We start from the raw sequence: 23043 nt of genomic DNA, 5'->3' as shown, positions 1-23043 counted from the left end.
GAATGTCCATAGGCCTTTACTCCCTAACATATTCCTACTCTGTCAAGTAGTTCTAACAGTGAGGGCTTCCCCTCCTCAGAACACAAGAAACAGTAGAATACTGAGTCAGACCACTGGTACATCTAGCTCATTATCGTCTGCACTGACTGGCAGTGGCTCTCCAGAGTTTCAGACAGGGGACATTCCCAGCCCTACCTGGAGATGCCAGGGATTGAACCTGGGAACTTCTGCAGCTAAAGCAGTTGCTCTACCCCTGAGCTTTGCCCAGCCTCACAGCAAAAGAAGCAAGATGACTACACCAAAAGCAAAATCGTGGGCAGATCCTAGACTTTCTGCGTGTTCTTTATCTCAAGGAGCAGTTCTGTATTTGCAAACTTTACTTATTTTTGAGACTTCAACACACCTTCATTGGAGTGGTTCTGGATTTAATGGTATCTGTATGAACCATGGGCCCAGGGCCAGATTTACGTACAAGCTAAACAAGCTACAGCTTAGGGCCTCACATTACGAGGGCCCTTGCATTAGAAAGAAAGAAAGAAAACAAAAATGTTTACGACATTGCTACTGGGAAACCATCCACATCATACAAAATGAAGATAATTTTTGGTAGGTATTGAATATAATTATTGCGGCTTGCTTGCCAACAACAGTAAACAGTAAACAATTCTATAGAATGTTGTACACATGCAGCCTTTTGGATTCTTGTAGAAAACAGCCCGCATGTCAGCATCGGCATCAACTGTGCTAACCCTATAAGTAATGCACATACTTGTTGAAGAGGGAAGGACCTCACTCATGTTATAGCTTAGGGCCACAAGAAGTTTAAATCTGGCCCTGCGTGGGCCTGTGGTTATCAGATGGGGAAAGTCACTCTGCATATGCTCCAGGATACTCTCTTTCATCACTTTGCTGTTTACACGGAGGGAAATAAAGTTTTAGGTCCAAACTTCCGGTGACATTGTGTGACTGCAGTTTACATGCTTTTGGTTATGTGAACTGCAGCATTGGGACAGTGGGGGCTGGGCAAGTTTCCAGGCTTCAGAGGCTTCCCCATGGCTGCTGTTTACATAACAAAAGACGTGCTTGCTAATTCAGGAATAATTATCTCATCACTTTTGACCCTAAATTTCACTTTCAAGCAGAAACTGCAAAGTTTGCCTGGAGCCAGCAGGAAGTCCTGGCTCCACTGATCTTCCCCTGGACACAGCATGTGAGCGTCAATAGGAGGATTGCTGACATTAGCTTAGCAAAAGACACGGGGACTAAATGCAGAGAGTTGTAATGGCAAAGCTGTGGCTGTTTGGGATTCTGGTTGGTGAGTAAAGGGATACATTGTGGAGATGCTTCTGTAGACGGGTGGTGGGGGAGGTTTATGAATGCAGCATGACTAAAATTGCAAAGTTGTCTCAGGACTGTACACTTCAGGCTGCAGATTGCGCTCGAAATGAGCAGAATATGGGATGGCTCAGCTTTGTTGACCAAGGGGGCTCTAAAAGGCAGTTTAGTTGGGCGGGAGAGCTTTTCAGTATGCAATCTCCACTTGGGCTCCTCCAGACAACCTGTTTATTCAGCGTTCATCCTGATTTGCTTGCACAAACTTTACAAGGAGTTTAGATTACATCTAGTCTTTGTTGAGCATTTGTACTGATTTTTTTTTGTGGTGAGGTTATACGATAATGAGCACTCGGCTTGCATTCAGCCTGATTTGGTGACAGAGTATGTACACATTTTTCCATTAATCGTTCATCCAACCCACACTTTTCAATGCATTTCCCCATCACTCTCCCAACTGCAAAAAGTCTGTTTTGTTTTTTAAAGTTGATTTGTTACACCAGAGTGACAGAGCTCTTTAATCCACTTTAGTTACGCAAACCTCAATTTCTGGTATGTGTTTCAATCCTTCCTGCAAAATACTGACAATATTCTGGAGGTGTCTGTGCTGTGTGAAATGGCATATGGTCCTGGTAAAGCTTTAAAGAAAGGCCACACAAATGCTATGGTTGATTTTTATTGTTTGTTATTCCATTGTGCAATTGGTATGGTTCCCTAAAAGGATCACAGTCTAAGGATCAAACCTCACTTGTCAGGAAATCTCCCTGTCCCCCGTTTTAAACACTAGAAAGGAAAGGGGGTGAATTTGATCGGAGCAATGGTGCTGGGGAAAGTGGGTGTTTAATCTATGCTGTTCCAGTGGCTCTGATTAAAATTACCTCACACTGAAAATGTTAGTCCTGCAGGGGCCTGGTAGATAGAATGGTTGGCGATCACTCGTGGCCGAGTAAGATTGTCTTCCAAGATACTTTGGTTGGAAGACGCCTGTGCGTGAATTTGTTTTATGTGGGGAGATTGGCGCACGACGATCAACGCACAATCTTGACAGAAAAAGACTTTGATCCAATGGCATGGGTGCCACGACGATTGGAAGTCTTTTATCTGCTGCAGCCTTCATCCACCTTCACAGCCGTTGTAACATACACATTGTTATCCTCCGCCTGTTCTGCCATTGAGGACATTCTTGGATCGTTCTTTGTCTGGTTCCTCTCCCTTGACCTTACTGCCATGGGTGACCCTGCTGGGAGCACATGACTCCCGACGGCATCGCTCACACGGTTCATTGAAACACACAAGCCCACTCACCACTACAAGGTGACTATCCAGCGAGGGCGGTAGATAGAATACTGATTCACTAATAGGCAAAAAAAACACACACCTTGCGGTTTAACAGCGTACCTATAGCCCACATATATTTCTATCAAACTTTAAAAAGCAGGGAAATTGGGCAGTTATAGTGAATGCACCAGGGGAGCAGGAGTCCTGACCTCCTCTCTGAGATATTGTACTGCCCTACAAATGTGGCAAAATGCAAACACCATTTGTGTTGGTCTTTTACAGTCCAATCCACTTCCTGTGTAGCTTGGAAGAATTTTGTAACATGCACCTCTGAGCATATGGCTAAATTGTTATCGTTAAATTTAAAATACCCCCTATGCCATTCTGCTGCTTCCCATAAGCTCATTTCAAAACAAAACCTTACAAAACTTACAGTCCTGAACTCAAAAAGGCTTGCTTACCTGACTCAGCAGTTCCTGGTATGGCAAGCCTGGAGGATCAATACAGTACACCAACTATGTAAGTTTTCATGGCAATACACAAAACTCAGAGAGAATCCAGAGTTCAAAGTCTAAAACAAGAGTAAAATAACCAGACTCCTTTTTCTGTCAGTGGTCTCATAATTTGTTGAAATTAATTAAATATCAGCCATGTTCACAGAGTACCTGTAATCCTATTACTGACCTTGCCCCATATGCTGACCTTCATCTTCTGCAGTTTAAAAGTTTTTAAAAAGTGCCTGGCTGATTTTTAATTAATTTAAGAAATTATACATTGAAGTCTATTCATTTATTTATTATTTGATCTATATCCTGCTCTTCCTCCCAGTAGGAACCCAGAGCGGCAAATAAAACCACAAAACTTTAAAACATCATAAACACAGACTTTAAAATATATTTAAACAAAACGTCTTTTAAAAAAACATTTTTAAAAAAGCTTTAAAAATATATTTAAAAAGGTTTAAAAACATATTTTTTAAAAAAGCAATTCCAACACAGACACGGACTAGGATAAGGTCTCTGCTTACAAGGCCTGAAGTCAATGATAAGCACAGGCATGCTCAGTAAAAACCAGCTGTCCTTGTTCTAAAAGCCAGACTCACAGCGGTTTGGCTTGGCTAATCAGGTGGCCACACCCACACCAGACCTTTATTTCACTTTAGACAGGCATGGCTTCCCCCAAAGAATTCTGGGAAATGTAGTTTGTGAGGGGTGCTGAGAGTTGTTAGGAGACTCCTATTCCCCAGACAGAGCTCCAGTGGCCAGAGGGGTTGAACAGTCAGGCCCTCTTCTGGGGATTGTAGCTCTGTGAGGGGAATAGGGTCTCTCCTAGCAACTTTCAGCACCCTTCACGAACTACAGTTCCCAGGGGAAGCCATGACTGTCTAAAGTGAAATAAAGGTCTGGTGTGGATGTGGCCAGGGACAGCTTTGGTTTAAATTTGGGTAGGAGACTACATATACCTGCTGTAGAATAAAAAGGTGGGGGAAACCCTGAAAAACAATGATATTGTTCACAATGTTTTCCTTTTGGAAAGGAAAGGGGCTTTCCCTCTGCCCAGTGCCCGCCGACCCAATCCCTCCCCGTCCCCTCCCCTTCCTTCCTACCCCTGCCCTTCCTCCCTTTCTCTCCCCTTCCCCCTCTTTCCCCCTCCCTGCCCCTCTCTGAGGTCAGTTTCACCTATCCTAAGCATGACTGTACAGGAGTAAATCCCACTGAACTAAAAAAGCATGCAAATGATCAAACCTGCACTCTCCCTCCCTCCTATTCCCTCCCTCCACCTTTTCCTCCTCCTGCCCCTTTACCCCCTCCCCTTCCAATCTCCTCCCCTCTCCCCTCCCTTCCCTCCCCACTTCTCCTCCTCCCCCATGGTCAGTTTCATGTATTCTAAATATGGTTGTAAATCCCATTGAACTTAATAAGCATGCAAATGATCAGACTTGCCTTTCGCATTCCTCTCTCTCCTCTCCTTCCTCCTCTCTCCTATTCTGTCTCTCCTTCCTCTCCCCTCCTCCCCCCTTCTTTCTCCCCCCTTCCTTCTTCCTCCTCCCCTGCCCATTCCAGCCCTCCCTCCCTTCCTCTTTGCCTCCTCCCCCATAGTCAGCTAAGCATGATTGCCGAGAAGTAAATCCTATTGAACTCAATAAGCATGCAAATGATCAATCCATTCTCAGCAAACTTGTACAGGATCCCATTTCTTACCTCTCAGATTAAAAAGCAGAGAAATTCACTAATAGGCAAAAAAAACCTTGTAGTTTAAGAACATCCCTATAGCCAACAGATATTTCCATCAAACTTTAAAAAGCAGGGAAATTGGGAGCTATTGTAACTGCACCAGGGGAGGAGGAGACCTGATCAAAGGCAGCATGCTTCTGAAAACCAGTTGCTGGAAGCCTCAGGAGGGGAGAGTGTTCTTGCACTCGGGTCCTGGTTGCGGGCTTCCCCCAGGCACCTGGTTGGCCACTGTGAGAACAGGATGCTGGACTGGATGGGCCACTGGCCTGATCCAGCAGGCTCTTCTTATGTTCTTATGTTCTTATGATCTCATCTCTGAGATATTGTACTGCCCTACAATCAGCCCAAATAACAGAAACAAGACATGTGCTGTGCTGATCTTGGTTTAGCAGGGAGGAAGCAACAATATTAAGACAGATGATATAGATCCAATTGCGTAACTCTAAAGGCGACCATGATGAAAGGTTGCTATTCGGAAAGTTATATGATTGGATTAAAGATGGTATGGGCCCAACCTCCTATTTGCATTTGTTCAAGCCAACGAAGTTTAACATACGAGGAGTCATCCATCAAAGAGATTTTCCTCCATAGCCTTAGGGCCGCCAAATCTATTTTGGCAGAGATGGAGGGAAGGCCTAATTCTGCCCTAACGTGTGCAGCAGGGGCGCCACAAGGGAGCCCCAAGATCTGTCTTAGAAAGGTGTTTTGTATGGGTTCAAGAAAAGATTTATATGATTGGCCCCAGAGACCAGACCCATAAAGTAATTTGGATAAGGCTTTAGTGCTAAAAATTTTCAGCATAGGAGGGACTAGTTGGCCTCCACGAGTATAGAAGAACCTTTTCAATTGGCCAACTGATCTAGACAACGTTAGTTTAAGTTCTTTAACGTGAGGTTTCCATGAAAGTTTGTTATTAAAAGTGATCCCTAAATATTTAAAATTCTGGACTTGATCTAGGGGGATTCCATTTAGCTTCCAGACAGATTTAGTATTGCTGTGTTTCCCAATTACCATAATTTTAGATTTGGAGAGATTTATCTGGATCCTATTGGATTGACAATATTCCTCCAATCGAATTAACAATCTTCTAAGGCCGATTTTATTAATGGAGAACATGGCCAGATCATCGGCGTACAAGAGAGTTGAAATTTTTTCTCTGCCCACAGAGGGGGGGAAAAAGGATGGAGCTGACAATACTGGGACTAAATCATTTATAAAAAAATTAAAAAGAAAAGGGGCCAAAATGCAGCCTTGTTTGACCCCTTTTAGGACCAGTATTTCGCTCGAAAGTGCGCCATTTCTGCCTAAGCGAATTCTTAGGGAATTTGATTGGTGAAGAGATTTTATTAGCCAGACTAGTCTCCTGTCGGCATTTGATTGGGCCAGCTTAAACCACAACAGTTCCCTATCCACCGAATCAAAAGCTGCAGCGAAATCAATGAACGCCACGTAGAGCGAAGAGTGTGAACCTTTTAAAGCTTTATATATTAAGTGGTTTAAAATGAAGGCCTGGTCCATTGTGCTTTTCCCTTTCCTAAAACCCGCCTGTTCTTGATGTATAACCGAGTACCTAGAGTCCCATTCAGTAAGTTTGTTAAGAAGGAAACGGGCCTATAACTTAGCTGTAATGTCTAATAGACTAATAGGTCTATAATTTTTAGGAAGGGAAGGATCACCCTTTTTAAAGATAGGAACTATTATACTGGTTCGCCATCCCGAGGGGAACTCACCAGTGTTATTAATATGGGTGAAAAGAATCGCAAGTAAAGGGGCCCACCAAGGAATTTCCGACAAGAAGATCTCCAGGGGTAACATGTCCTCTATCTGATATAGTTCAGATAGTCAGTTTAAATATGCTTGATTTATTTTTCAATTTTAGTGAAGCATTTTCTTTTGCTTTTGTTTCTCTGAATATGTGGAGTACAGCAATACTTTGCATAATTTACACAACCCCCCCCCAAAAAACAATTGTGGAATAATGGCACTGACTATTCTGCATAATAGTCTCCAGTGGACACGAGGAGTGTCTCAGTTTGCACAAGATAAAGCAGTGGGAGGTGAAATATATTCTAGCAAATGTTTAGGTGTGCTCTATATTTTTAATTGACCATGCCAATCCTTCCTTAAGTGGGATGATTTAAGCATAGCAGGCTGAACACATGCATCTTGGGCAGGCCAAGTTTGTTTCCCCCCCCAACAGCTAGATTCATTGCTTAAGTAGCAACATATTGTAATCAGTCTGATTTTACTGCAGTTTCACTACTAATGCACCCAAAATTTAAATAAAACATAACCTCCAGTTTGAAACACAAAAGGCTGTCTTTACCATCATATGACACTGACCAATAAAAAGGCTTTGAAATTAATAAAAAATAAATTTGACACAGATTTCTAGGATGAATAATGAAATATAATTTTCTAGGTTAGATGCTCTGTAGAAATAGTAGTAACACAGGAAAGCAGCAAAGCAAGAAGAACACCAACAAACATACAAAAATGTAATTCTCCATCTTTGGAGATGTAGTCTTGAGTGCAGGTGTTGCCACCACTCACCGTATGCTCAGAGGCACATGTTACCAAATTCTTCCAAGCTACACAGGAAGTAGATTGGATTATAAAAAACCAACCCAAATTGTTTGCATTTTGCCAAATTTGTAGGGCAGTACAATATCTCAGAGAGGAGGTCAGGTCTCCTGCTCCCCTGGTGCATTTATAGCTGCCCAATTTCCCTACTGTTTAAAGTTTGGTAGAAATATCTGTTGGCTATAGATACGTTCTTAAACTGCAAAGATTTTTTTTGCCTGTTAGTGAATATTATATCTCTATTTCTCTCCTGTGGGGCTAATCACAGCTTGAGGGTGTGTGTGATTTAGACTGGAGAAACTGTAAAGCATTGCTTCTCCAATCAAATTTGGGGCCCCCTGTGCCTGCTTTTTTTTTTTTTAATGTTGAGAGATCTGATTATGGATCTCTCACATCACATATGGTTTGGGCCTAAAATGAGCAGTAGAGTGTGGATATGATAAAGGGTGAAAGAAAAAAGATCTTTAAAATAATAGGCTATTTTATAACGCTGGGTTGTGTCCCTAATGGAATAATATTAGTGTATCCCCAAGCACAACGCAGCATACCTTTCATTCATGCCAGAATGATTACAGCCAAACAGCATATAACTTACTTCCTCTTTGTGCGTGACATTTTGCTCACATGGAGATCATCCATACCAGAGGTGACAGGTGGGAGAATGTTTAGACAGCCACTTCTGAAATGCAGTGCAAGCTTTTGTTTTGCAGACAGACACTCCTAATGTACTAAAAACCTGAGTGCTTTTCTGCATGTACAACATGCAGAGCACTCCTGTTCAAGCCAGTATGCCAACTCTTGCTAGCATACCACTTTGGGAAGAAAGTGGGTACTAAAGGACCTACTAAATTCACACATGTTGTGCTTGTTTTGGCTTACGGACTTCAACTAGCCTGTGCTCCCAGGAATTGTATGATATGTACACTTCCGAAAACTGCATTTAGAAACCCAAGGGAGAAGGCTTCACTTCCTAACCCACCTGAAACCCAAGGTATTTCTACATAGCCATCCACTGTAACCCTTGCTCTTCCCCTCGCTTCCTTTGTCCTAGTGTCAATATAATTATGAGTGTAATGTATCCTTGATGCAGGGATATATATAATATACATCAATTGAATCTGGTGGTGTAGTGGTTAAGGTGTTGGACTACGACCTGGGAGACCAGGGTTTGAATCCCCACATAACCATGAAGCTCACTGGGTGACCTTGGGCCAGTCATAGTTCCGCCTTAAGACGGAATCGACTTGAAGGCAGTACATTTACATTTTAACATATATGGAATACTGGCTTTGGGAGTTCAACTTCTTTAAATCCACAAACACAAAACACCTTTCACTTAGTCCCCCAAAGCCTAGTGTTGATCTTTCTCCCTGTAGAGAAATCTCATTGAGTGACAGTATGTTTGCCAACAGGTTGGGGAAAGGTGCTTTTTGTTGGCCTAACCCAAGAAGTCAGGCTTCTGCTCTCAATGTTAACCCCTTCGCCTCTTTCCCCCAGGCCCTGCTGCTGCCTTTTTGTTGACTGTTCCTGAATCCCTGATTTCCATCTCAGAAGGTAATTCAGTCTTGCTCTCTGCCTCACTGAATTTTTCAACTTCAGTCCCAAACTACTTCCAGGTGCGATGGCGTTTTGTCACTGGCGCTCGGCTGGTGCTGATACTCAAGGCTGATAACTGCATAGCAGAGAATGGTACCCAACAGTGGAAGGACTCTTGTGTAATCAGCATTGATGAAACAGAGGTATACAGCCATCGTGCAAAATTGTCTTCTGAGGATGCTTCACTGGTACTCCGGAATGTGACAGCTGAGGATTCTGGGATTTATTGCATCACGTTGCTGGCTTTGGACTTGATGTTGTCAGCTAACATCAACCTAACAGTGACCAAGGGTAAGAGAGTTAGATTAGATCTGCACCACAGTGTGACCCTATTATTTATTTATTGAAAAGCATTTCTAAACCACTTAATATTTAAAATCCTTATGTGGTTTAGAAAAATACAAACATAAACTGAGGGATGATGCTTCATCCTGTGTTTCAGTTCATGATGTTGTGGTTTGATTTGGCTTTCATTTGCTATTGTTAGAAAAACAACCAAACTAGACATAATGCAGGAGATGCATGATTTGGATCTCTTGTGGTTTGTTAAAAGTTAAAAGCAACTGTGAGGCCTCCAGATCAGATTGGAACCACAGCACTGTGGGATGTGATGGGACTTAACCATTTCCCCCAGCATAATCATTTCCTGATTAAAATCGCTCCTCCACTGTACTTGAAGAGTGCTGTCATATCTCCCCTTCTCAAGGCTAAGCAAAGCCAGTTCTTTCTGTCTCTCCTCATAAGGTTTTGTTTCCAGTCCCCTGAAACAAACATACTGGTTAATCCACTTTCATTGCACAAACCTAAATTCACTGGTATGTACTTGAATCCTTCCTGCCAAATACTGACAGTCTGGAGGTGCCCTAACCAGAGCTTGGAAAAGTTACTTTTTTGAACTACAACTCCCATCAGCCCTAGCCAGCATGGCCACTGGACTGGGCTGATGGGAGTTGTAGTTCAAAAAAGTAACTTTTCCAAGCTCTGCCTAAATCAGAGTCCATGTAGCTCAGTGTTGTTTCCACACTGACTGGCAGAGGCTGTCCAGGGTTTCCGACAGGGATCTCTTCCAGCCCTGCTTAAAGATGCTGGGGATTGAACCTGAAACCTTCTGCATGCCGTTGTGCAACAAATCCACCTTAAAAAAGAAACTCACTTTCTGCATTTAAGAAAGTGCAGAGGGAATTATTAACGGGAAGACATTTGAGGATCTCACAAACAAATCAGGATGTATGTTCACCGTCGCAAGCAAATCAGAAAGAATGCTCAATGAAGACCAGATATAAATTATAATCTAACCCCTGCATAAGTATTGTCCAAGCAAATCAGGATGCATGCTTAATAAATAGGTCGTCTGGAAGAGTCCTTAGCAAGGCAAATTCCTATGTTCCTATGACCTATTGTAGTCCTCAGCAGTGTGAGAGTTGTGAGGAGATCCCCTATTCCTCTCACAGAGTTACAGCTCCAGAGTCCTCTAGGAAGAAGGACTGATTGTTATACTACTCTGAAAACTGTAACTTTGTGAGGAGAATAGGGGTCTCCTAACAACTCTAAGCACCCTTCACAAACTACCAATTCTTTGGGGGAAGCCATAACAGTTTAAATCAGATTAATAGTGGGATAAATATATGGTGTGAATGTGGTCAAGAGTTCGCTGATGACAAGGTCAGTAATGGGAGACCAACTTTGTGAAAGACAGATTTTTTGTTACTTTCTTTCTTCAAATTTCCCCCCCTTCTCCCTAACAGCAAGCTCGTACATCTTTGCACTTTGGACTCTCATATATCTTTCCTTCTTTCGTTTCTTCCCACCAGGAAGGAGTGCTTCAGCCTATCAGGCAGAGAGTTCAACTGGCAGGCCAGTTCTGGCATCTTCTGCCTCAAGTAAGTTCTCTTTGTGCACACCCTTTGAAGAGGCCCACCCACCTCATGCTCGGAACTTTGAGGATCAAGATCCTCTGCAAATTCCAGCAGTTACCAAAATATAAAATGGATTATATATTAAGCTAGAGTTGCTCAAGCTTTTTGTCCCGTGGGCCTTGTCTAAAGTTTGGGCTTGTCCACAAAGGAACAAAATGTGGATTTGCACAGCCCTGTCTCCCCATTTGTATAGTGGGATCCGCAGGAGTCAGTGGTCGTGGTGCACGTTGGCACCAACGACATGGGGAAATGCAGCCGTGAGGTCCTGGAAGCAAAATTTAGGTTGCTAGGTAGGATGCTGAAAGCCAGGACCTCCAAGGTGGCTTTCTCTGAAATGCTACCGGTTCCACGCGCAGGACCAGCCAGACAGGCCCAGCTTTGCAGTCTCAATGCATGGATGAGACGATGGTGTCGGGTGGAAGGGTTTGGATTTGTTAGGAACTGGGGAACATTTTGGGATAAGCCGGGCCTGTACAAAAGGGACAGGATCCACTTGAACCAGAATGGAACCAGACTGCTGGCACTTAAAATTAAAAAGGTAGCAGAGCAGCTTTTAAACTGACTGAGGGGGGAAACCCGACAGGAGCTGAGGAAGGTCCGGTTCGGAATAAACCTCCAAAGAAATGATGAAATTTTAAAAGGGGTAGGCCTAGAAGTAGGCATTGTGAGAGCAGGGGCACAGGATATAAATTCAGAAGAGCAAAATTACCACAGGCCAAACCAAAAGTGCCAAAGACACTTGAAGAGAGACATGGCTTACAAGTGTCTGTACGCTAATGCTAGGAGCCTCCGAACCAAGATGGGAGAACTGGAGTGCTTGGTCTTAGAGGAGAGCATTGATATAGTGAGCATAACGGAGACCTGGTGGAATGGAGAAAACCATTGGGATACGGTTATCCCTGGATATAAACTATATCGGAAGGACAGGGAAGGACGTATTGGTGGCGGAGTCGCTCTATACGTGAAAGAAGGCATTGAATCCAGCAAGCTCGAAACCCCAAAAGAGGCAGACTCCTCCACAGAATCGTTGTGGGTGGTGATACCATGCCCCAGGAGGGACTTAATAATGGGAATGATCTATCGTCCCCCTGATCAAAATGCTCAGGGAGACCTTGAGATGAGATATGAAATTGAGGAAGCATCCAGACTAGGAAATGTGGTAGTAATGGGTGACTTCAACTACCCGGACATAGACTGGCCGCATATGTGTTCCAGTCATGACAAAGAAGCAAAGTTTCTAGATATTCTCAATGACTATTCCCTAGACCAGTTGGTCATGGAACAGACCAGAGGGACGGCAACCCTGGACTTAATCCTCAGTGGGGACCGGGACCTGGTGCGAGATGTAAGTGTTGTTGAACCGATTGGGAGAAGTGACCACAGTGCTATTAAATTAAACATACATGTAAATGGCCAATTGCCAAGAAAATCCAACACGGTCACCTTTGACTTCAAAAGAGGAAACTTCACAAAAATGAGGGGAGTGGTAAAAAGAAAGCTGAAAAACAAAGTGCAGAGGGTCACATCACTCGAAGATGCTTGGAAGTTGTTTAAAAACACTATATTAGAAGCTCAACTGGAGTGCATATCGCAGATCAGAAAAGGTACCGCCAGGGCCAAGAAGATGCCAGCATGGTTAACGAGCCAAGTCAAGGAAGCTCTTAGAGGCAAAAAGTCTTCCTTCAGAAAATGGAAGTCTTGTCCGAATGAAGAAAATAAAAAAGAACACAAACTCTGGCAAAAGAAATGCAAGAAGACAATAAGGGATGCTAAAAAAGAATTTGAGGAGCACATTGCTAACAACATAAAAACCAACAACAAAAAATTCTATAAATACATTCAAAGCAGGAGACCATCTAGGGAGGCGATTGGACCCTTGGATGATAAGGGAGTCAAAGGAGTACTAAAGAACGATAAGGAGATAGCAGAGAAGCTAAATGAATTCTTTGCATCTGTCTTCACAGTGGAAGATATAGGGCAGATCCCTGAACCTGAACTAACATAGCAGGAAGGGATTCTGAGGAACTGAGACAAATAGTGGTAACGAGAGAGGAAGTTCTAGGCTTAATGAACAATATAAAAACTGACAAATCACCGGGCCCGGATGGCATCCACCCGAGAGTTCTCAAAGAACTCAAATGTGAAATTGCTGATCTGCTAATTAAAATATGTAACTTGTCCCTCGGGTCCTCCTCCGTGCCTGAGGACTGGAAAGTGGCAAATGTAACGCCAATCTTCAAAAAGGGATCCAGAGGGGATCCCGGAAATTACAGGCCAGTTAGCTTAACTTCTGTCCCTGGAAAACTGGTAGAAAGTATTATTAAAGCTAGATTAACTAAGCACATAGAAGAACAAGCCTTGCTGAAGCAGAGCCAGCATGGCTTCTGCAAGGGAAAGTCCTGTCTCAGTAACCTATTAGAATTCTTTGAGAGTGTCAACAAGCATATAGATAGAGGTGATCCAGTGGACATAGTGTACTTAGACTTTCAAAAAGCGTTTGACAAGGTACCTCACCAAAGACTTCTGAGGAAGCTTAGCAGTCATGGAATAAGAGGAGAGGTCCTCTTGTGGATAAGGAATTGGTTAAGAAGCAGAAAGCAGAGAGTAGGAATAAACGGACAGTTCTCCCAATGGAGGGCTGTAGAAAGTGGAGTCCCTCAAGGATCGGTATTGGGACCTGTACTTTTCAACTTGTTCATTAATGACCTAGAATTAGGAGTGAGCAGTGAAGTGGCCAAGTTTGCTGACGACACTAAATTGTTCAGGGTTGTTAAAACAAAGAAGGATTGCGAAGAGCTCCAAAAAGACCTCTCCAAACTGAGTGAATGGGCGGAAAAATGGCAAATGCAATTCAATATAAATAAGTGTAAAATTATGCATATTGGAGCAAAAAATCTTAATTTCACATATACGCTGATTGGGTCTGAACTGGCGGTGACCGACCAGGAGAGAGACCTCGGGGTTGTAGTGGACAGCACGATGAAAATGTCGACCCAGTGTGCAGCAGCTGTGAAAAAGGCAAATTCCATGCTAGCAATAATTAGGAAAGGTATTGAAAATAAAACAGCCGATATCATAATGCCATTGTATAAATCTATGGTGCGGCCTCATTTGGAATACTGTGTACAGTTCTGGTTGTCTCATCTCAAAAAGGATATTATAGAGTCGGAAAAGGTTCAGAAGAGGGCAACCAGAATGATCAAGGGGATGGAGCGACTCCCTTACGAGGAAAGGTTGCAGCATTTGGGGCTTTTTAGTTTAGAGAAAAGACGGGTCGGAGGAGACATGATAGAAGTGTATAAAATTATGCATGGCATTGAGAAAGTGGATAGAGAAAAGTTCTTCTCCCTCTCTCATAATACTAGAACTCGTGGACATTCAAAGAAGCTGAATGTTGGAAGATTCAGGACAGACAAAAGGAAGTACTTCTTTACTCAGCGCATAGTTAAACTATGGAATTTGCTCCCACAAGATGCAGTAATGGCCACCAGCTTGGATGGCTTTAAAAGAAGATTAGACAACTTCATGGAGGACAGGGCTATCAATGGCTACTAGCCGTGATGGCTGTGCTGTGCCACCCTAGTCAGAGGCAGCATGCTTCTGAAAACCAGTTGCTGGAAGCCTCAGGAGGGGAGAGTGTTCTTGCAGTCGGGTCCTGGTTGCGGGCTTCCCCCAGGCACCTGGTTGGCCACTGTGAGAACAGGATGCTGGACTAGATGGGCCACTGGCCTGATCCAGCAGGCTCTTCTTATGTTCTTATGTTCTTATGAAGTCCTCCACATCCCAATGTTGCCCTGGACCTTTCCCCCTTTAAATGCAGGTGCTTTTTTTTCAATCCTTGAAAAATCTGAAAGGACAGGTTAAAAAAATCTTGCATTTTAAGGGAGAAAGGTCCAGGACTACATTAGGATGGGGAGGACATCATGTGGATAACCCTATATTAATGGGGATAAAGGGCTGTGTGAATGCATATTTTGCTCCAGTGTTGGGTAAGTCTTTGGAGAGCAACAGATGCTTGGCATTTCACTGGTGAGCCTGATGTGGAAGCAAGTTTACTTTTATTTATTTATTTGGTACTTCTAGACTGCACTTTCATATTAAATATTGCAAGGCAGTACACAACCTAAATCACAATACTGTAGTAAAACCAATAAAAATGCCAAATGCATCAGTAAAAACTGTTTAGCAAAGAATTTGGGGGGCACTTCCAGATGGTCACTATTCTTGGGTGGGGTTCAATCACATAACAGCAAATTCAGGGTCACAATATTGCAGCTGATTGGGACTCGGAGGTCTTGCACAATAAACCAGCTTCCACAAAATATCAGATTTTTTGCGGTACGGAAAGTAATGGGAAAATGCACTGGAACGAGGTAGGATAACGCTCACTTGATGCAATGTCATGTAACCTCTCCACAAACAAATCAGGATGAATACTCATGAAATAGCCCTGCAAACAGATCAGAATAATACTCAGAAAGTAGCTGTTCTGAGTGGTCAATAAACAGATTGTCTGAGAGCATCGTGTATGTGTGTGTGTGTGTTGGTCTGAGAAGAAGTTGGATTTGCACAGTGCAGATTGGTTGGCTCATCTTGTGTCAATCGTGAAGCTACTGCCCCTTTTCTTTAAAGTACATCACCAATTGCTTGGCCCTTATAACTCTATTGGGCTGTTTAGATTCTTCATGTAATGAACATCACACACCTCACTGTTTCCTTGTTTTAAGCCCTCCACACGTTGGAGAGCAAATGTCCTCCCTGCATGATTGAGAACCCTCATTATAGAGGATGCCAAAAACTCTGGAATGTAATACTGTGGCAGCAGCGCTGTCTGGATTCTCTGTAATAGCTGAGCAATAGTGTGATCCTAACCATGCCTACTCAGAAGTAAGCCCTCTTAGATTCAGTAGGGCTTATTCTAGCCTTAGGTGAGTGGGATTAGGATTGCAGTGTAAACAATGATGCTTGTTCCAGATAATGTGGGGCAGCAACTCAGGATTGCTCCCTTTCCCTCTTGCCATTCCCACTGGTATGCTTGGCAAAAGAAAACAACTCACTAGGGAATTTTCCGGCTGATAGAATTGACGGTCCTGTCGAAACCCTGGCCACGCTGTGGAATACAGAAATGGCCCGGGCAGTTGACACGATCGCCCCGGTGCGCCCTCTCCGTTGCAGAGCTCAATTGGCTCCCTGGTTTACCCCGGCGCTAAGAGTGATGAAGCAAGAAAGGAGACGGCTTGAGTGCAAATGGAGGCGAACTCCCGACGGCTGTAATCATGCACTTGTGAGGGTCTCTACCAAACTCTATGTGAAGGCAGTGAGAGCAGCAAAGAAGCAATACTTTGCTGTCTCTATTCAGTCATCTCTTAACCACCCAGCGGAACTTTATAAAGTTGTCCGGGGACTTTTACACTCTGGTCCCCAGGACGCTATAACACCATCAATTGCCCGCTGTAATGAGTTTGCGCGACACTTTCGTGATAAGATCATGAACATCCGCCGGGACCTTGACTCCATTATTGTAGCAGTTGATCCTAATGAGGTGTCCAGAGCACAGTCTTGTCCTGTTTTACTGGATGAGTTTCAGTTGGTACAGCTCGAGGATGAGGACAAGGTGCTTGGACAGGTGCGGGCGACCACTTCTGCTCTGGATCCTTGCCCCTCATGGCTAATAAAAGCTAGCAGGAATGGAACAGCCGGCTGGGCCAAGGAGGTGATTAATGCCTCTTTACGAGAGGGAGTGGTCCCATCCTGCCTGAAACAGGCGGTGGTGAGACCGCTCCTAAAAAAACCCTCCTTGGACCCTGATAATTTGGACAACTATAGGCTGGTAGCAAATGTTCCATTCCTGGGCAAGGTCCTAGAGCGTGTGGTCGCTCGCCAACTCCAGGCTCTCTTGGATGAAACTGATTATCTGGATCCATTTCAATCGGGCTTTCGGCCGGGGTTTGGTACAGAAACGGCCTTGGTCGCCCTGTATGATGACCTCTGTCGGGAGAAAGACAGAGGGAGTGTAACTCTGTTGGTTCTCCTTGATCTCTCAGCGGCGTTTGATACCATCGACCATGGTATCCTTCTGGAGCGACTTACGGATTTAGGAGTGGGAGGCACTGCTTGGCGGTGGCTCTGCTCCTATCTCGGGAATCGTCTCCAGAAGGTGATGCTGGGGGAACATTACTCGAGTCCCTGGGTACTCCAATATGGAGTCCCACAGGGTTCAGTTCTGTCCCCCATGCTTTTCAATATCTATATGAAGCCGCTGGGTGAGGTCATCAGGAGTTTTGGAGTGCGTTTCCAGCAATATGCTGATGATACGCAGCTCTACTACTCCTTTTCATCTTCGTCAGGTGAGGCTGTTGATGTACTAGACCGCTGCCTGGCCGCGATAATGGGCTGGATGAGAGCTAATAAACTGAAACTCAATCCTAACAAGACTGAGATGCTGTTGGTGGGAGGGCCCTCTGCCCAGATGGTTGACGTTCGACCTGCCCTAGATGGGGTTACACTCCCCCTAAAGGAGCAGGTACGTAGTTTGGGGGTCTTATTAGATCCGCTCCTGTCACTTGAGGCTCAGGTAGCCTCGGTGGCACGGAATGCATTCTACCAGCTTCGGCTGGTAGCCCAACTACGACCCTATCTGGACAGGGAGAATCTCGCCTCAGTTATCCATGCTATGGTAACCTCTAGATTGGACTACTGTAATGCACTCTACGTGGGGCTACCTGTGAAGACGGTTCGGAAACTTCAGCTAGTGCAAAATGCTGCGGTCAGAGTTCTCACTGGGACAAAGAAATTTGACCATATAACACCTGTCCTGGCGCAGCTGCACTGGCTACCGATATGTTTCCGGGCCAGATTCAAAGTGTTGGTTCTTACCTATAAAGCCCTAAACGGCATCGGACCGCAATACCTGGTGGAACGCCTCTCTCGCTATGTACCTACCCGTTCACTACGCTCGACGTCGAAGGCCCTTCTCCGGGTCCCAACTCATAAAGAGGCCCGGAGATCAACAACTAAATCTAGGGCCTTCTCAGTGGTGGCCCCCGAACTATGGAATGCCCTCCCAGATGAGATACGCCTGGCACCTTCTTTGTTATCTTTTCGGCGCCAGGTAAAAACCTACCTTTTCGCCCAGGCTTTTTAAACATTTTAAATTTAATTTTAAACCTAATATGGATTTTAATTTATAAACTCATGGCAATTCTATTTCGGATTTTTATCATGTTATATTTTTCACACTTGCTCATATTTTAATTGTGATTTTATTTGTTGTACACCGCCCTGAGAGCTTTCTGCTATAGGGCGGTCTAGAAATGTAATAAAATAAATAAATAAATAAAAATAGCCTGCGACATTCACCTGGAAGCCTGTGCTGCAGTTTAAGGGTTCCTACCCAGATTCTCCTGCTTCTGGGAGGGATCGCTCCAAGATTCTTAGGCTTTTCTCCCCCTCCCCCTGCTGTGCAGACATCTTAGCCTCACCCCACTATACTGCCCCCATTTTGTGAGCCTACGTCTTAAGGGGTAGAACATCCCCACACTTTCTTTGGCTGCTATCTTCTATGTTTCTGAGCCTAAAAAAAAAAGAGTTGATGGTTCCCACCTCTCTTCTGCAGTGGGTATCTCTTTCATCAAGTCAGCAAATGACAGAGACTATACAGTGTCCAATATCATCCAGCTGAGTTTAGCTGGCCTGATCCTCTGCCTCCTTGGGCTGATCATAGCAGAGGTAAGTGACTCTCACCCCCGTCCCATGTTTCTAGCCAAGACATTCATAATGTCTCATCTTCCCTTTCCCATTGCAGTCAGTGGGAAGTTCAAGGAGATCTTTACAAGCTATTTTCTTGCAGATATAGAACACTGGAAGCATGCAGTGCTTGTAATATTTCAAATATCAAAAAAGCTTAATGAAGTCGCTCACTGATGGTCATCAAAAACTCTTGAGTAAGTTTAACAGTCATAGTTAAGAGAAGAGGTCCCGTTATGGATCAGTGACTGGTTATTATTGTATTGGATTTTTGATTGTATTATTTAATATTATTTTGTTATTTATTGTATTTTTTATGCTATTTTATGTTCACTGCCCAGAGAGCTATCGCTAGTCGGGCGGTATATAAATCCAATAAATAAATAAATAAATAAATAAATAAAATTAAGGAACAAGAAGCAGAGAGTAGGAACAAATGGAAAATTATCCCAGTGGAGGGATGTAGAAAACAAAGTCCCCCAAGGATTGGTATTGGAACATGTTCAGTAGTATAGGGGTAAATTCGGAAGTGCAGAGTCCCTTCATGTTAATCACAGCCATGCCCCCTCCCCTTTTTTGTGCTGTAGGGTTGCCTAGGAACCAATAAGCATGAAAGAGAAGAGTGTTAGCATTGAGAAGAGTCTTCTCAGTGTTTCATTCACCTCCTTTCACTCTGATTGGCTCCAAGCATCAGGAAAGGACAAGGAAGCATGTTAGAAGATTCTTCACAGTGACTAACACACTGCCCTTTCATGCTGATTGGCTTGTAGGATGCTGGAGACATAGGGACCTTGCTGGAACCCTGATCCCCCCAAAAGTAAAAGGTTTAAGACCCCCTGAGACCCTGGACTACACTCCTGAACATGTTCTTTTTAACTTTTTCATCAGTTAGCTAGAGCTAGGAGTGAGCAGTGAGGTACCCAACTTTCCTGATGATACCAAATTGTCCAGGAATTGTGAGGGAGCTCTAAAAGAATCTCTCCATACTGGGTGAAGGGTCAGTAAAATTTTAAATGCAATTCAACGTAAGTAAGTGTAAAGTGGTGCACATTGGGGCAACCCCCCTCCTCTAATTTCATGTATGTGGTCATGGGATCTGAACTGTGGTGAGCAACCAGGAACAAGGCCTTGGGATTGTAGTGGATACTTTGATGAAGATGTTGACCCAGTGTGTAGCAGCTGTGAAAAAGGAGGATTCTGTATTAGAGATCATTAGGAAAAGGACTGAAAATAAAAATGCTAATATCATAATGCCATTATATAAATGTATGGTGCAGCCACACTTGGAATACTATGTACAGGTTTGGTCACTTCGTCTCAAAAAGGATATTGTAGAGCTGGAAAAGGTTCAGAAAAGGGCTGCCAGAATGACCGCAGGGATGGAGAAACCTATGAGAAAAGATTATGACATTTGGAGCTTTTTCGTTTAGAAAAAGGGCAAGTAAGATAGAGATGTATACAGTTATGCATGATGTGGAGAAAGTGGATAGCAAAAAGTTTTTCTCCCTTTCCCATACCACTAGAACTCGGGGACATCCAATGAAACTGAATGTTGGAAGATTCAGGACAGGCAAAAGAAAGTCCTTCATGCAGCGCATAGTTAAACTGTGGAATTCCCTTCCACAAGAGGCAGTGATGACTATCAACCCAGATGGTTTTAAAAGACAGACACTTTCATGGAGGAGAATGTTACCATTTGCTACTAGCCATAATGGCTACATTCCGCCTCCACAGTGTCAGAGACAGTATACCTCTGTGATCCAAGCGCTGGGAATCACCAGTGGAGAGAGTGGCTCTTGCACTCAGGCCCTGCTTGCGAGCTTCCCAGAGGCATCTGGTTGACCACTGTAGGAACAGGATGGTAGAGTAGATGGACCTTTGGTCTGAGCCAGTGGAGTTCGTACATAGCCATCATGGCTAGTAGCCATTGTTAGCCAAGAAAATCTTCTCTGCTCTATCGTAGTCTTGTATTATCAACTGGAGTGGAGGAAGAGGGATCCAGGGCGACAGCTAAACTACAAGTTAAGTGGGAGATCCTGATCTCATTGACCTTTGAAGCAAAGGTACACCTTTGATACTACAGCATGAAAAAGTAACAACTTCACACCTTTGAGTCTAATCAATGTGAACGTGTGCCTACATAAACACACATCCATAAACAAACACACAAGACAATTTTCCAAGTGTGTCTCGTCAAACTGCCTAGTGTCCAGCTAAGTCAGGGATTGTTCTTCCTTTCCACAGCATATTTCTGACACTTGCTGGAATGACAGACATGCAACAACCGGGGATGGAAATGAAGCCAAACTATACCGAGCTGGGATGAAATCCACCTTTCCCCCTATGCTGGGCAACATCTCCCTGCTTCTTGAGATGCCAAGCTCGGATGATGTGGAGAAGAAGACGTATTATAACATTGGCCTCTGATCCTCTCCCAATGTTCTTTAAAAAATGATATTCCATTGACTTCTCATCTGAAGCCCTTAGATGGTTAGAGGTGGGCTTTTACACGAGCAGCAAAGGCAGCAATCCTATGCCCTCGTGAGCAAGCATGACTGAACTCGGTGGGACTTACTTCTGAGTAGACATATATGAGATTGCACTGCAAAGTCCCTTGTTTGGATTGTGAGCTCCTGCAAAGCAATTGTAACGTAGCTATAATGTGTAACTGAATAATCTTTTGCATTAACGTTTGCAAAGGACACAAATAGGCTGAGAGACTCAAATGTGCTTTTAATGCTGCAGTCTAACCCAATGAAACTTACCTGGGAGTAAACCAAATTGAATACAATGTGTCTTATTTCTGAGAAAAGATGTATAGGATCACCCTGCATGTGTGGGTAGTAGGAAATCTTTTGTCTTACCCAATGTGCGATAGCTGGAAATTCTTCAGGTAGATATCCCCAGCCTGGTGCCCTCCAGATGTGTTTGGACTACAACTGGGGTGGATGAATCTGTCCATTTTGGCTCTCCAAATGTCTCATTTTTCCAGTCTTATATTTAGTTCTCCACATTTTTGCAGCAATTAGCAATTTAAAAAAATATCATGAAATTCTTCAGCAAGTTAGTGCAAATTTCTCAAAATAAATACATTTTTGTATGCAGTTTTGACCAATGTGCACATTTTTGCAAGCAATGGCCCTAATATAATGCAGTTTTGTATGTTATTTCCACTAATCATTTTTTTGCACACTTAGATACAATTTTGTAAACATTGTTTCAGTTGGAGAACTGCATTGCAAAATTCAGATAAGTGCGAATTTGGAAGATTACGTATGTTTTGGTGTGGATATTGTTTCGGGGAGTGCATGAATTTGATAGATTCATCTTTAAAGTGAATTAAATTTAATTTCTTCCCCAGCCCTAACACCAACTCCCATCATCCCTATGTGTGTGCTGGTCTATATAGCCGCCAACTGCTTTTGAGGAAGCAGAGAGGAAGGATGTGCTTTAAATGTAAGGCGTAAATCTGCCTTAGTTGCCATTGGTGGTTAGACAAAAGGAGATGAAAAGACAAATCTATGTAGTATCATCACAGCCACAATTTTCACACAATACTTCTGTACCGGCTTGAGATGATGCAAACCACTGATGCAATTTTTCAGCCACAGTTTATTATCCTGGTGAGATCACTTCTTTAATTTTGGTGCCTTGTGGTCTCCTTTTCTCTTCTTCTTCTTCTTCTTCCTCCTCCTCCTCCTCCCAATAGGAGCCCAGGACGGCAATTGTATGCATTTCTATTGTTTCTGTATTGGCCCAGGCATGAAATTAATGAATCAGTCTTTATTGCACAGTAAGAAAATAGCTTTACAGTATGTAAAAAAAGTGCCCAAGGAAATCCACCAGTGCAGGCAAGAGTAATCTTTTTCATGGGAAATCTATAAGACTAGAATTAAAATGAGAGAGTACAGCCAAAGTGCACCACCTGCAGGAGGGTGAAAAGGAAAATAAATGTAAACATTGCATTTAATATCCTTGGGGTATTTCTCTTATATACTAATAGCGAACTCATTCTCTGAGTGTGGATCTGTATTTAATCAAAACAGCGCCATACAGGAACATAGGAAGCTGCCTTGTACTGAGCCAGACCCTCGGCCCATCTAGTTCAGTATTGCCCCCACTGACTGGCAGTGCTCTCCAGAGTTTCAGGCAGCAGTCTCTCCCAGCCGTGCCTGAAGATGCCGGGGATTGGAACTAGGACCTTCTGAATGGAAGGCAGATGCCCTTCCCCAGCATACTCAGTGGTGGTCATAGGATGCTGATTGATTGTTCAGGAGTGACAAACGGGGAAGGGCCAGAGCTCAGGGGCAGAGCATCTGATTTGCATGCAGGAGGTCCCAGGTTCAATCCCTGGCATC

The 23043-nt window shown here is 43.6% G+C and overlaps 1 protein-coding gene across 2 annotated transcripts; it reads left to right on the top strand.

Annotated features, from left to right (window-relative positions):
• Positions 1 to 1147: 1147 nt before the first annotated feature.
• Positions 1148 to 22655, top strand: LOC133380952 (uncharacterized). Of its 2 annotated transcripts, none has more exons than XM_061619222.1 (5): positions 1148 to 1315; positions 9027 to 9314; positions 10835 to 10903; positions 18555 to 18667; positions 20930 to 22655. In XM_061619222.1, the coding sequence occupies exons 1-5, from the start codon at positions 1267 to 1269 to the stop codon at positions 21110 to 21112; spliced, it is 702 nt and encodes a 233-aa protein (XP_061475206.1). In that variant the 5' UTR covers positions 1148 to 1266; the 3' UTR covers positions 21113 to 22655. The 2 variants fall into 2 exon arrangements, with proteins under 2 accessions (XP_061475206.1, XP_061475205.1); XM_061619221.1 differs by having other exon boundaries at positions 8925 to 9314.
• Positions 22656 to 23043: the final 388 nt, after the last annotated feature.

The sequence above is a fragment of the Rhineura floridana genome, chromosome 3 (assembly GCF_030035675.1).
Source record: "Rhineura floridana isolate rRhiFlo1 chromosome 3, rRhiFlo1.hap2, whole genome shotgun sequence".
Lineage (NCBI taxonomy): Eukaryota > Metazoa > Chordata > Lepidosauria > Squamata > Rhineuridae > Rhineura > Rhineura floridana.
Note: the sequence above shows the minus strand (reverse complement) of the source record. Positions and strands in the feature narration are given on the sequence as shown.